The 12951-nt window shown below is 31.1% G+C and overlaps 1 protein-coding gene across 1 annotated transcript; it reads left to right on the top strand.

Annotated features, from left to right (window-relative positions):
• The first annotated feature begins 5655 nt into the window (after positions 1 to 5655).
• Positions 5656 to 6739, top strand: LOC123207439 (transcription factor MYB114-like). Its single transcript, XM_044624839.1, has 5 exons — positions 5656 to 5730; positions 5835 to 5888; positions 5992 to 6085; positions 6164 to 6293; positions 6383 to 6739. Exons 1-5 carry the CDS (start codon positions 5656 to 5658, stop codon positions 6693 to 6695), a joined length of 666 nt encoding a protein of 221 aa, XP_044480774.1. The 3' UTR covers positions 6696 to 6739.
• Positions 6740 to 12951: the final 6212 nt, after the last annotated feature.

A 12951-nucleotide genomic window follows, 5' to 3' on the forward strand; every position in this document is an offset into this window, starting at 1 on the left:
AAACATTCTATAAGCCTTTACCACTTTCCAATATAAACCCTCTATTGCTTTTGTTCTTTTGTATTTGATTCACTTGTTGGCCTTTGGTTGATGGCAACAACAACCATGAGAGCATGTGGGAAGACATTTGTGAATGCAATAATAATGTTTGGGAGTCGATTTAAAATCAATGTCAATTAGGTATGTACATGACCAATTCAATATCTTACTTAGTTTAGGAACCAAGTCTAGGGTTTAGTTTCCTTATTGCTTGTACCACTAAAAACCAATAGATAAATTTGATTATTGTCATATTTAGCGACAACAATAAATGAAATTTAAGAATGCACCGTCAACACTAATCGTTGGGTGAATGCAACTTTGACATGAAAATAATACTTATATTGTTGCTTAACCTTCATTTCAATGTGTGACAATTTTTGAGTTACAAAACTCTAAATTGTAGCAGTATTTGGGTAATAGAATAAATGATTCTTTAAACATACCTTTCAATGCAATTAGTGCCTAATTTTTGGTCCACCATGCCTATGTATAGATATATTAATCTTATACTTTTGTACGAATTAGGAATGATTTTCTTTGGCCCATATGCTTGATCCACCATGACATATATTGTTTTCAATAGTTGTCCTAGTGCACAAGTGCATGCTTGTCTATGATGCAATATGATTTGATCTCTAAGATATGTGTGTTGAGTATCCATGCATAGAAGGTGAAAATACACACAACCTTTTAATATCATTGCCCTTGCACGCCATTAATATAGTTCATGAAGACATTTAATCTCCCATCTATGTCTTGTTGATATGAAAACTTTATATTGAAACTAAGTCTCTAAAGCATGTCTACTAAATGCATCTTGTAACATGTCTTTATCCCTCAAAATATCTATCAATTGAAAACCGTTTTTAGAACTCACCACTTTATTGATGTTAGGTGTATTTTGATGGTTAGGGAAATGAGGTAGCCAATGCATTGAATCATAGACTGTTGGTTCTTTATGATAGTAGATAGTGGTTGATCAGTCATGTTGGTGATACATGAAAGGTAATTAAGCTTAGATGCTCTTATAACGTTTAAACTATGGTTAACATTCATTGTTTCTTTAGACATAGGTTATTCGATTGAAACATCATATATTTTCTCACCATGATTAGAGACACCATGTAACATCCCTGGTCCAATAACCCGGCCCACTGTCAAAATATTGTCCATTTTGGACACACAGTCTCTCATGGGTTTGCTTCTAGGCTTTACAACTTAAAACGCGTCTTAACAGTTAAGGAGCTCATAGGCTATTTAACCAGTCAAATTCTCCCAGCACTAACCAATGTGGGATACATAGACAAACCCAACATCTCTCTCGTGCTTTGTAGATGTGAGATTCGCCTAAGGGTATCATATACACCCCCCCTTACTGGACTCAGCGTCCTCGTTGAGGTTTGTCCCACCATCGTTTAAAAGGACACGCGGAGCTGCTCTGATACTATTTGTAACATCCCTGGTCCAATAACCCAGTCCACTGTCAAAATATTGTCTACTTTGGACATATAGTCCATCATGGGTTTGCTTCTGAGCTTTGCAACCCAAAACACGTCTTAACAGTTAAAGAGCTCACAGACTATTTAACCAGTCAAATTCTTCCACCACTAACCAATGTGGGATACATAGACAGATCCAGCATCTTTCCCGTGCTTTGTTGATGTGAGATTTACCTAAGGGTATCACACCACCGCTTAAAATATTTTCTCTTTGTCCACATAGCCAATCCTCCATTGTTGTTAGTAATTTAATATCGGATATATTTGCAAGATCATCCTCATCAATATCATAATTGTTAGTACAATCTTCATGCTAATCTTCCTATGGTTAATCACCCTATTCAAAATCATTCTGCAACTATTGAACTTCAATATTAGTTTTTAAGGAAGAAAGATAATATTCCCTTGAAAATGGATTAGATGGTTTACTAGGTGTATTTATTGGCTCGATGTGCAAGTTATCTCAAATCCCAAATCTATGTGCTTTGGAACCAACTATTAGAAATGCATTTCTTGGTCATAGGATAACGTTCACAAAAACAAGAAATGGTTAGACACTTTCTCATGAAGGGCAATGATACAAGTAGTGCCATAATCACCCTAGATGTCATAAGACATTCCATTGATGTCATTTTCTAATTTCATGGTTATATGAATATGGTTGTGCCTACAATTAATATGTAGATATTTTCTCAATAACAAAAACAATTTCTTGTACATTATGTGTGGATGTATTATCACCATTTTATGTTTCCTGTTAGTATAATTAAATGTGTTATCCTTTGTTGTCCACCATTGGCCCATATTCAATCAAGAGAATAACATTTGACATTTTGATCAATCTTGTAATGGAAATATATAATACATAAATGAATTATTTAAGAATTGAAAAAACTAAATTGTGTCAAAAATTATAATTTTACCAAAAATTTTACACCATTTATAGTTGAAAATATTAAACAACCCCCTAAGCATAAAATATCCAAACTCCCACCCATTAAACATTGTAAAATTTCAATAATGTCACCACATATTAGACAATAAAACATTAGTAAGCCTCTCACGTGTTATGCATAGTAAAATTTCAATTAACCCTATGTATCACACTTAGTACAATATTAAAAGCCCCTACGTGTTTCACATAGTGAAATTTCAATTAACCTTACGTATCACACATAATAAAATATCAAAAGCCCCTCGCATTACACATTGTAAAATTTTGTCACAACCTAGAATGCCTAAATCTCATACTACATTTCAATCTTATGTATACTTATGAAATTCAATCCATGCTTACAAAAATGAAATGAACCCATTAGAGAACAATACACAATCTTCATATAAACAAAATTTAAAGTTAGTTGTATGTGTAGAAACCTAGATATAACAAGCTTTCTTCCTTGATTTTGGGTTTTAATATCTTAATATAAGTGAAAGATATTGAAATTGGAGACTTTCTACTTTTTGTGATTTTAGGGTTTTATGTTTTTTAAAAAAATTAGGGTTCTGTTGAAAGGTTACAGGGGATGACATTTGTTTATTTAATTTATATAGTATAACCTTAAAAAAATGACTATTTTAGTTGGTAACAATGTGTAAACCAAAAAGAATATTTAACAAGTAATAAAAATTATTATCAAACAAATAATTTGTTAATTGATATTGGATACTGAATCTTTAAAATAGTATATTCAATCGATCAAATATTCAATAGATTGCTTTACTAATATTTGAAAGATTAGACTATAATTTGTTATATGTCAAAATGTTAGATTGTGTCCTAGTATACTATCATGATTATCTAGTGCATTTTATTAATTAAGATGCATGAAACTATACGTAGCGACAACAGAACTTTTTATTGGTTAAACTCACATAAATGACACCAAAGGGATAACTAATCATATGAATTGCATGCGACATCTAACCATACAATTACATGTATAAGGGTGTGTATAGTCCAGTTTGGTACGGTTTAAGAATTTTTTTAAACTAAACTAAAAAAATGGTTTAAAATTATTTCAAACCGCACTAAAAAATACAGTTTTGTTTGATTTGAATTATAGTTTGAACTTATTAAAAATTATTTTTTTTCAAAATATTTTCTACTTAATAAATAATATTGAATTATATATATCTAAGACATTAAATAAATATGTAAAATGAATATGAAATATTGATGCAATAAACATACAAAGAAAATGACAAAATAAATATAAAAAAAGTAGTATAAACCCCTAATTTGTTATATGCTTTGGGGTTCTGACTGTTAACTTTTAAACTATTAAAAAACATACTAAAAGTTTAACAGTACCCTCAAACTTTTTTTGAATTTTCAAAAACCCCTTGGAAAAAATATTAACACCCATAAATTCTTCAAAATTATAGAAGAACTCCAAACATATGATTAGACGTCATTAACATCCAATTTATATTTGTAAATTTTTTTTTTTAATTTTTAATTGAAATTAATATAAATTAGAAATACAAAAAATTATTTAATAAACTTTTAGGGGCAAAATGTTATTTAGCTTGAAGGCTTTTTTGTCTTTTTAACAATTTTATAACAGTTTTTACAAATTTTTAATAAATTTAACATATTTGTGAGAAAATGACTTTTTTCAAACTTAATGAGTGAGAATTTATTATTTCATCAAACCTTTGTGAGAAATAGTCATTTGACTTATATATATTTAAAAAAATAGGGTTTGTGGTTTAGTTCGATTTAAAAACCACTCAAACCATAAACCATTCTTCTAAAATTTATCTATCTAAATTAAATCATTTTATTAATTAAAATAAACCATAATTTTTGAACGGTTCAATTTAGTTTAATAATTTAAACAGAATTATGCACACTTCTATACACGTAAGTCAACTCAAAATGTGTTTCATTTAAGAATACTGGGAAACATGAGACTTGATAGATTCAATTATTTGCACGTTATCTAATGTGTCAAACTCAATTTTTTATATTTTATTTAATATCACAATAGGATAACAATCGCTCCCTACCAAATCAAGATTTTTTACTATCCATTTAGTATTGTATATTTAATTCTTTCAATTACATACTTACATCTAATCCTAGTTCTTAACCAATAAATTAAAGATTGTAGAGGGATAAAAGTAATTTGTTAGCAACAGTTATGAGATATATTTTTACGTTTTAAATCATTACTACAAATAAAACAACTGACTTCGGTTTTCGAACAATAGACCGAAGCCATCTTAAAAAAAGGTCCTGCTCACTATTGCTTTCCTATTTGTTTGCACTGAATTACATTCCTATTTTGGTACACTTCTCTGCATATGCATCCACAAAGATTTGGGTTCTTCCAATAAAACTTATATCTTATTATAAGGACAATTCCCAACTCTACCTAACCCCTGATTAAAACGCTATTATTTATTCCATTAACCAAAATGTTAAACCTACAAACTCTTAATTCGAGGATTAATTTGACTAACACTTGGAAGAGAATATAGACACAGAAAGTGGTCCATCTTTGGGTTAACTGGGCTCTGCTTCCTTATGGCATGGCTGCAACAAATTGATGACAAAGGACACAGATCACTAACTACCATAAAGTTTAGACCTAATTTTGACCTTTTTTTTCCCCCACAAATCTCTTAAATTGAGTCGGGCCCTCATGCATGAAAATTTGGCATGGTACATTAAGACGTATGCAGGCATTAAGTTTGCTCTGACGACTGTAACCTTGCTGACATAGCACATGTTTGAAAATTTTGACAGATAAATGTTGAGAAGCATGTGCTTGTCAGACTATCTCTGAACGGAGACAGATTTAACCAATCACTGCAATCTTATTCCCAACATCATACGGCTTCCGTTATATAATGATGAATTTGACCCCTGTTTATCTGCTTGTAGCTTGACTCTATTCTTGTCGGTTAACATTTTTTTATGTTTTTAATCACTTACCTCTCAAGATGTTTATAATTATCTCCCCGGTTAAATGTCAATTCTGAGATATATTATGAACACATCACATTTGTCACAGCAGATTTTATTTTTTAACCAAAAAAAAACAATTAGCTTGTTGCTATTTATATGTATACAAGTTACGATTCAGTAACGCAGTCATCGGATATGCTGAAGACCTATTGTTTTTTCCCTTTGTTCTCACTTGATCGGATTGATGATAAGCAACAGCACGAGAATCAAGTTTTAATTTAATATCCATGTATAAGGTTGTAACGTTCAAGATTCTCTCATTATTCAATATTTTACATTTTTGGGCAATTATTTTTTATTCTGTGAACTCACAGACTCGCTCTCATTTATATATGGTTAGTTTGGTGTCAAATTCTTCGCAAAGAAAGGTAGCTAGGTAGAAGCGACCCATCTCATCACTCCCTAAGTCATAAATATTACTTAACAAAAGCTTTATATTAACTTCAGTATACATTTGCTAAAGAAAGGTAGCGAGGCCAATGGACAGCAGCAGAAGACCAAAAACTTGCACAGGTTATTGAAATCCATGGCCCAAAGAGATGGAAATCAGTTGCAGCCAAAGCAGGTTTCATATATGCACATTTTTTTTTTGTTTTGTTTGACTTCCAAACTTAATTAAAATGAGGATGACATAACATTGCAGGTCTGAATAGATGTGGGAAGAGTTGCAGGTTAAGATGGATGAATTATCTGAGGCCAAACATCAAGAGAGGCAATATTTCAGGCCAAGAAGAGGACTTGATACTCAGGCTGCATAAACTCCTAGGAAACAGGTAACTGATTAATAAGGTCATTTAATTTTAATTACACTTTAGTGGGATTCAATAATATTTAGAAAGTTGAAGTGTTTAATTATGTATAGGTGGTCTTTGATTGCGGGGAGATCACCTGGTCGGACTGATAATGAAATAAAGAACTATTGGAATTCTCATTTGAGCAAGAAAATAAAGCAAGATGAAAGACAAATTAGAGTTTCAACGGAACCAGAGTCTAAGACAGTGAATCTGGGCACACAAAAAACAAGTGAAGAAGAAATAACTTCTAATGAAGATGAGGATTCAAAATATAGTTTATTTAGAGATGAGTTCTTGGATGGCTATAACAAGGAGCCTCTAAACTTGGAGTGGATGAGTAGATTTTTTGAAATGGACGAGAATTGGTATAAGTTTTCATGATGATGCATGTTTCAACTTCGTTTCTATGTATATTTCTAATTAAATATTTTTTTGCATCATTTTTCAAATATTAAGTTGCATTATTGAAACGTACGTACAGACATAGAAAAGAGATGAACAACATAAATACAAGAGCAACAGGATATAACTGCCAAGCTCAGTACAGCCTGTCTAAACACAACTAGATCAGATCTTCATAAAACTCAAGCATAATTGAGAAAAGATAAGGAATGTGAATTTTGGTCCGGCAGCCTAAGTGTCGGCCGGAGTATTTTAAGTTTTAACCAATAATGATATTTCAGAAAATTGCTCACTATTTTCTAAGAGTAATATTATATATACACACAAATTATACTAATTTATGCATATAAGTTAATGTGATAGCATTTGATTTACTTTGAAAATTTAATTACAAATTATCACTTCAATTTGTATTTGATTGTATTCATAATTTTATTCATGTTAGACTCCAAGGGTTAACAGAAAATTGGTGGAGAATTAAAATTTCTAAAGTGAAGACCTATGTTCGAATCTTTATCACGCTTGTGAAATCTTGACATTTATCTAATGCAGTAATTATAAATTTGATCATTGTACTATAAGCTTACTCTTCCAATAAATACAGGCAGGGTTTGGATGGGATCTTGGTTATAAATGATAATAATAATAATTTCATGTTCCAAGGAGGACCAACTTGTTTTAAGACTCAACCAATATCAAACAATTACCATGCATGATTACTATGCTTTTCATGTTAATTATAATCTAATTAAGCATACAAATTTTGTCATAAAGCATTATCCTTCATAATTAATGATCTAATCGGGCTCGATCCTGTCTTTTCTTTTTTCCTGTGGATCCGGTGGCTAGAAATAGCAGCCTCACAAAGGCCATTCAAATTACGTAATTGGTTGGTCTTCATTTACAAGTCATTTAGTGGGGCTCATCTTGACTTTGTTTTGACTTCATTTGCTTCTTGCTCTATCCAAATTGAATGCAACGTCCTTGCCAAAAGTTTTAGACCAGCGAAAATCAAAACAAAAGAAATTCGGTTTTATATGTGCATTATTTTATGGAAAATTTTGTTTTTATTAATGATTATGTCCACAGCTCAGATCAGAATGCACTTTAATTACCCAGACTTATTCCTATTAGAATACGAATTTTCTCGGAAAAATGAAATTACAAACTTCTTTAAAACTTATATAAATCATGGATAAACCTAGTTAGATTTGGCGAAGTACAAGTGGAGCACCATGTTGTCCTCAAAGAGTAGAGGCAACGTAGGGATAATGTGTAAGAGGACAACGCTCAAACGAAAAATGTTGAAGAATCATATCTAGAGCACTTTTTGCTTCTATCATGGCAAAGTTTTACCCCAAATAGATTTAGGGAACCAACCAAATGGATAGCGTTATGTGGTCAAAATTCTTATTCGAGGCAATTTATGGATAAGACTCCCAACGATGATAAATAAGCATCAAACAGACATCATTCCACCATGTAACCTACAAAATAAGCTTTGAACAATACATCTTTTCTTCTAAAAGCCACAAAATAGTAAACAATGACCATATCCGCCATTGTCAAAACAATCATTCGGCAATAAATAGATGTTTCCTATAGTCAAGGAATTATTTTTATGAAATTCATAAATGATAATTAAAATACAACTACTCTCCTACTATATCAGAACCATGACAATGTCTATCATACTTTTAACTATCATATTATCCTAAACATATGTAACTCTAACTCAAACTACTATGAATACATAATAACAATGGGAAAGGAAAAACATAATTTGATATTGTCTTAAAGAACCTACCTGCATTTTTATTTCCTGCTTACTCTGTAATCTTGTAATCATGTTTTACCAAGGCAATAACAACATCGTGGATGTAGGCTTTTAATCTTTCTAGTCGACTATTGTGTTTGTTTATTTTCTTGCACTCAAGTCTCCTAGAATTTGTGTACTTCTCATTAGTGCACAATTCCACACTAACAATTTGGAGCTAAAGTGAGAGTGCCCGACACAAGCTCTCATGTTTACCCAACAATTTCTTTTTCCTAATACGCGTGAATTTCTATCTCAATAGCTTTTCATAGAAGAAGGATTACCAGGTCTATGACTACTATGGAATGCATTGGGAAAAATAATCCTAGTCGTAATTTGCCTCCACCACTCATTGAAGACTAGAATGAACATATGACTTAGCAGCAACTGTATATGTCATCATATGTGGCAGCTCAAATAATTGGACTAACAGGTACAATTTATGAGCTTATTTTAAGGTTTTCTCTTGGACCTTACCAAAATTGTAATAAAATTACAATGGAATTGATTTCAAAACACGAGAAACTTGATCTCAAGGTCAAGAGTTAATTATATATATAAAGAGAGAAGGTTAGAAACCTTCATACTTGCATTTGGAGGCTTATTCTTTTCAAATTCACTTTGAATCCATCCTATATTAAAAAAGCTATCTTTGTAAGCTCTACAAGGCCCTTCTCATCACAAGGGGCTTTACAATGACAAGGGAACATATAAGTGTTAGCCTGTGATAATGGTACAGGTGTATTTCTTGATTAGTGAAGAAATTTCTGAAGAAAAATTTCCTCTAGAGAGAAAAAGAGTGGCAGTAAGGAGAGAGAAAGATATGTCTTTTCTTAAGTGGCCATCTCTTATAATCTTCTATTTACTCCTAGGGTTATGAAAATAACATGAATTTATGACATAACTCTAATGCTCCCTCTATATACTCCACCCCAACTCTTATGGGTATTTGCATAATTTGCCTAAGCTTTTTAATTATATCAGTTGTGCTTAATAATATTAATTGGGTCTTAATTATTTTTTAAATTTTATTCCAAAATATTTTCAAACACAATTTCAGAGAATAAAAACCTCCAGCCAAGGTGATTTACTTTTTGCACTTAACACCCCAACAATTCAAGTCGTAGCAAGTAACCTTTTATGTGTGTGACCTATAGGTTCCCCTTATATTGACATTAAATAATATTCATGATTAATTCAAAACTAATCATCTTTATATTCAGAAACCATAAGTGACCTCTAACAAGATATAATGATCACACAATATATCGGGAATCAACATTAATTCAAATAACCTTTCAATGGCACGGTTGTTGTGTATTCAAAATCTTTCATCAATCTACATCTCATCAAATCATAGGTGCAAAAATAGTATCTACCTTAGTTTATTCTTGACATAAGTGTTTAGTTAGTTAAACAATGACTACACTAACATGGATCGAGCACCAACCTATTCCCACAATGGCCATAGATTTTTTGGTTCGTTGTCATAATCAAATGGTGCATTGAGATATATACTCTCGTACCTAATAGTAATAAATTTTTTGTTAATTCACTATAGTTTTGCTACATTTTTCAACAAAACCACTCATTATTGTTCTAATAGCCCTTCGAAAAGGCTATATTAGGCTAGCTTGTATCAAACTAGGCCAATGGATATATAAGATGTTTCTGTTATCTCAAGTATATGGATCGTATACATTACTATCCATTAAGAGGACATGTTCCACAAACATTAGGGTTACCATTTATATGAAGTCCTCTTAGTGGATTAATCCAATGGAGATGCCATTCATATGCACCCATGTGTTGCACTCAATTGACACTAACAACTTTGACACGTGACATCTGTCATTCTTTACTTTGAGTATTTAATTTTATATGTGAGATATGATGTATAATAATGCATGGTAGGAGTGCACACCCATACATAAGTTAGAAGGATAAATTTCTATGTGGACACAATGTATGACTATTCATGGAAGGTGCACGATCATGTATTTAAATGATTATTAGATGAATTGTGCCTCCAAAGGTCAATGGACATGATAAGGACTATTGAAACCACTTGAACAATTGTGCATAGAAGATGCATGACAATGAGTGAGATTATTAATTAAAATCATACAAGGAACAAAACTTTTTGATTGAGACAAATCACACTTATAATTCACAATATTTCACGAAGAAAATAGAGAGAGTTTGAGAGGACATATTTGCCACTGGAAAAGATGAAGTTCAATCATTAGAAACACCCAAGCCATGTGAAGACTAGCTTATATATAAAAGTACAAGTATGGCTTAACCATTCCAAACTTAAGTCAATTATGTTGTACTATATGTTAGAAAGCCCCTTATGTAGTTTAGATGATTGATGAATATAAAGAATGTTGAATGATGATAAATAGATAAGGATTATTTGCGTGTTTGCAACGAATTGGTGAATTCAAATGGTAATGCAATAAAATTTTGTATATGATAATCTATAATTGAATGGCTTGAATATCCTTTTACCTAAATTATGGCTTTGATCTTAAGGAATTACTTTGTTTGACTTAGTTTTATTGTAATTGTGTTAGGTTAACCAAAGAAACAAAATAATGTGAAATTGGGAAATTTAGGCATGAAGAGGAGAAAAATAAGGATTGAAAGATAAGGGTTATCTCCAATAAACTAGAAGTCTAGTATAGTAGCGTTTGTGAAGAGGAAAATTAGCACTTTAATGCAACATTTGAGCACTCTTATGCACTTGAGTAGGAAGAATTTTATTTTTTTACATAAATGTCATAATTGTTTCCTATTTTAAGTCCAACTCTTGCCAAATATATATAGATGAATTTGAGGAATCTTGGGGATTTGGTTGGCCAAGTGAATTCAAGGTGACTTTTGGATAAGGCGATCACGGCTTGGTGAAGAATTATTGAAGAGTTTTTCTTCTTTTCTTTTTTAACTTATGAACTTTTATATTTGTCATATAGTTATTTCTAAATTCAGTATGAATTAAGCTTATTTTCTAAGGTTTTTTGATATAGCTTGTTATTTTAAATATATAGAATTATTTCAATTGATTTTCTTTATTCATATTAAGAGTTTAATGTCGATGTTAATACTTTTGAATACTTGATCATGATTTAATTGATTTGTAATTGTAAAAAAGTGCTGGAAAGAAAATTTTGAAATTAGATTTAGACTTTAAACACCATAAGAAAATGGTTTGGAGTGAAAACCATATAACTTGAATTGTTTAGATCCAACTAAATAACCATAAAACTTAATGAATTAGTCAACATTTATTATTGTTATTGGAAAATAAAATAGTAAGTTTTGATTAATACATTTGATTTGACTGGGAAAAAAAAAAACAATGATATTGGGGTTGTTCAACCATAATATGAATAATTAAAATGAGATTGTCAATGAAATAATTTGAATAGAATTAGTGCAAGCAAAATCAAAATACTCTAGACTTTATTTATATATATTTTTTAGTTATTTAATCTTCCATGACAATAAATTAATGTTTCTTAGCTTAGATTTAATTTTAGCTTCATCTTATTTAGATTCAATAAAAGAAATTCAGATTCTTTGTTAGTTTAAATAATAATAGGGTTAAGACAATTTTGATACTTAATAAACAATCTTCATAGGAATGATACTTAACTCACTACTATATTACTTGAGTGAATTTGTGCACTTGTGAATTTTGCCAACACCTCAGGCTAGAGATTTATTTTCCATGCTTTAGGAAATAGAGACATTTGTTGGAAAGTTGAAATAGAGAAGTACAAACGATGATAGATGATCATGCATATGGTGGTGCATAGTTGTATTCCCAATAGGGTGAAGAAGGTGAATAGAGGTCGTGCACAACCTGCATGGTTGTGAGCATTATATAAGGATGCACAATTATGCATAAAGAGGTATATACTCGTACATGTGAATGAAATAGCTAACAACTGTAGGGTATTAAGGATGCACAGTTGAGAAATGCATGTAAGGATGCACGATTGTGACTAGATGTGATGCACACTTATGCATGTGATGGGTTTAGTAAATGACCATATGCATTGAGGGTGCACGACTGCGATAATGAAAAGAGGAGCACAACTATCAGAGTTATAGACATACAATTGTAAGGTATAATAGGGTACACGATTGTGACTAAGGAAAATACATGTCCGTGCATATGTCTTAAAGGTGAATGATTGTGCATAAACCATCATACCCCTTTATGGTTACAATAATACCATATATGTTATGTGCTAAAGAAAAGGATTGAACTAAGGAAATTTATGAGTAATAAGTTTCTGACTATATCAACAACAGATACCTTGAGTAGTTTAGATTTGTGTCAAAATAGTGAAAAGTCATATATAAGTGGAACACGATTAAGTATTTACAAGGAGGCACTAGTCATGT

Source organism: Mangifera indica, unplaced genomic scaffold, assembly GCF_011075055.1.
Source record: "Mangifera indica cultivar Alphonso unplaced genomic scaffold, CATAS_Mindica_2.1 Un_0077, whole genome shotgun sequence".
NCBI classification, from domain to species: domain Eukaryota; kingdom Viridiplantae; phylum Streptophyta; class Magnoliopsida; order Sapindales; family Anacardiaceae; genus Mangifera; species Mangifera indica.

Excerpts from the sequence above, each read along its gene's own strand:
- LOC123207439 (XM_044624839.1), top strand. The coding sequence starts at position 5,656 with ATGCTGAAGACCTATTGTTTTTTCCCTTTGTTCTCACTTGATCGGATT. Across the intron at positions 5,889-5,991 it reads CAAATTCTTCGCAAAGAAAG|CGAGGCCAATGGACAGCAGC; the intron begins GTAGCTAGGTAG and ends AAAGAAAGGTAG. Across the intron at positions 6,294-6,382 it reads CATAAACTCCTAGGAAACAG|GTGGTCTTTGATTGCGGGGA; the intron begins GTAACTGATTAA and ends AATTATGTATAG.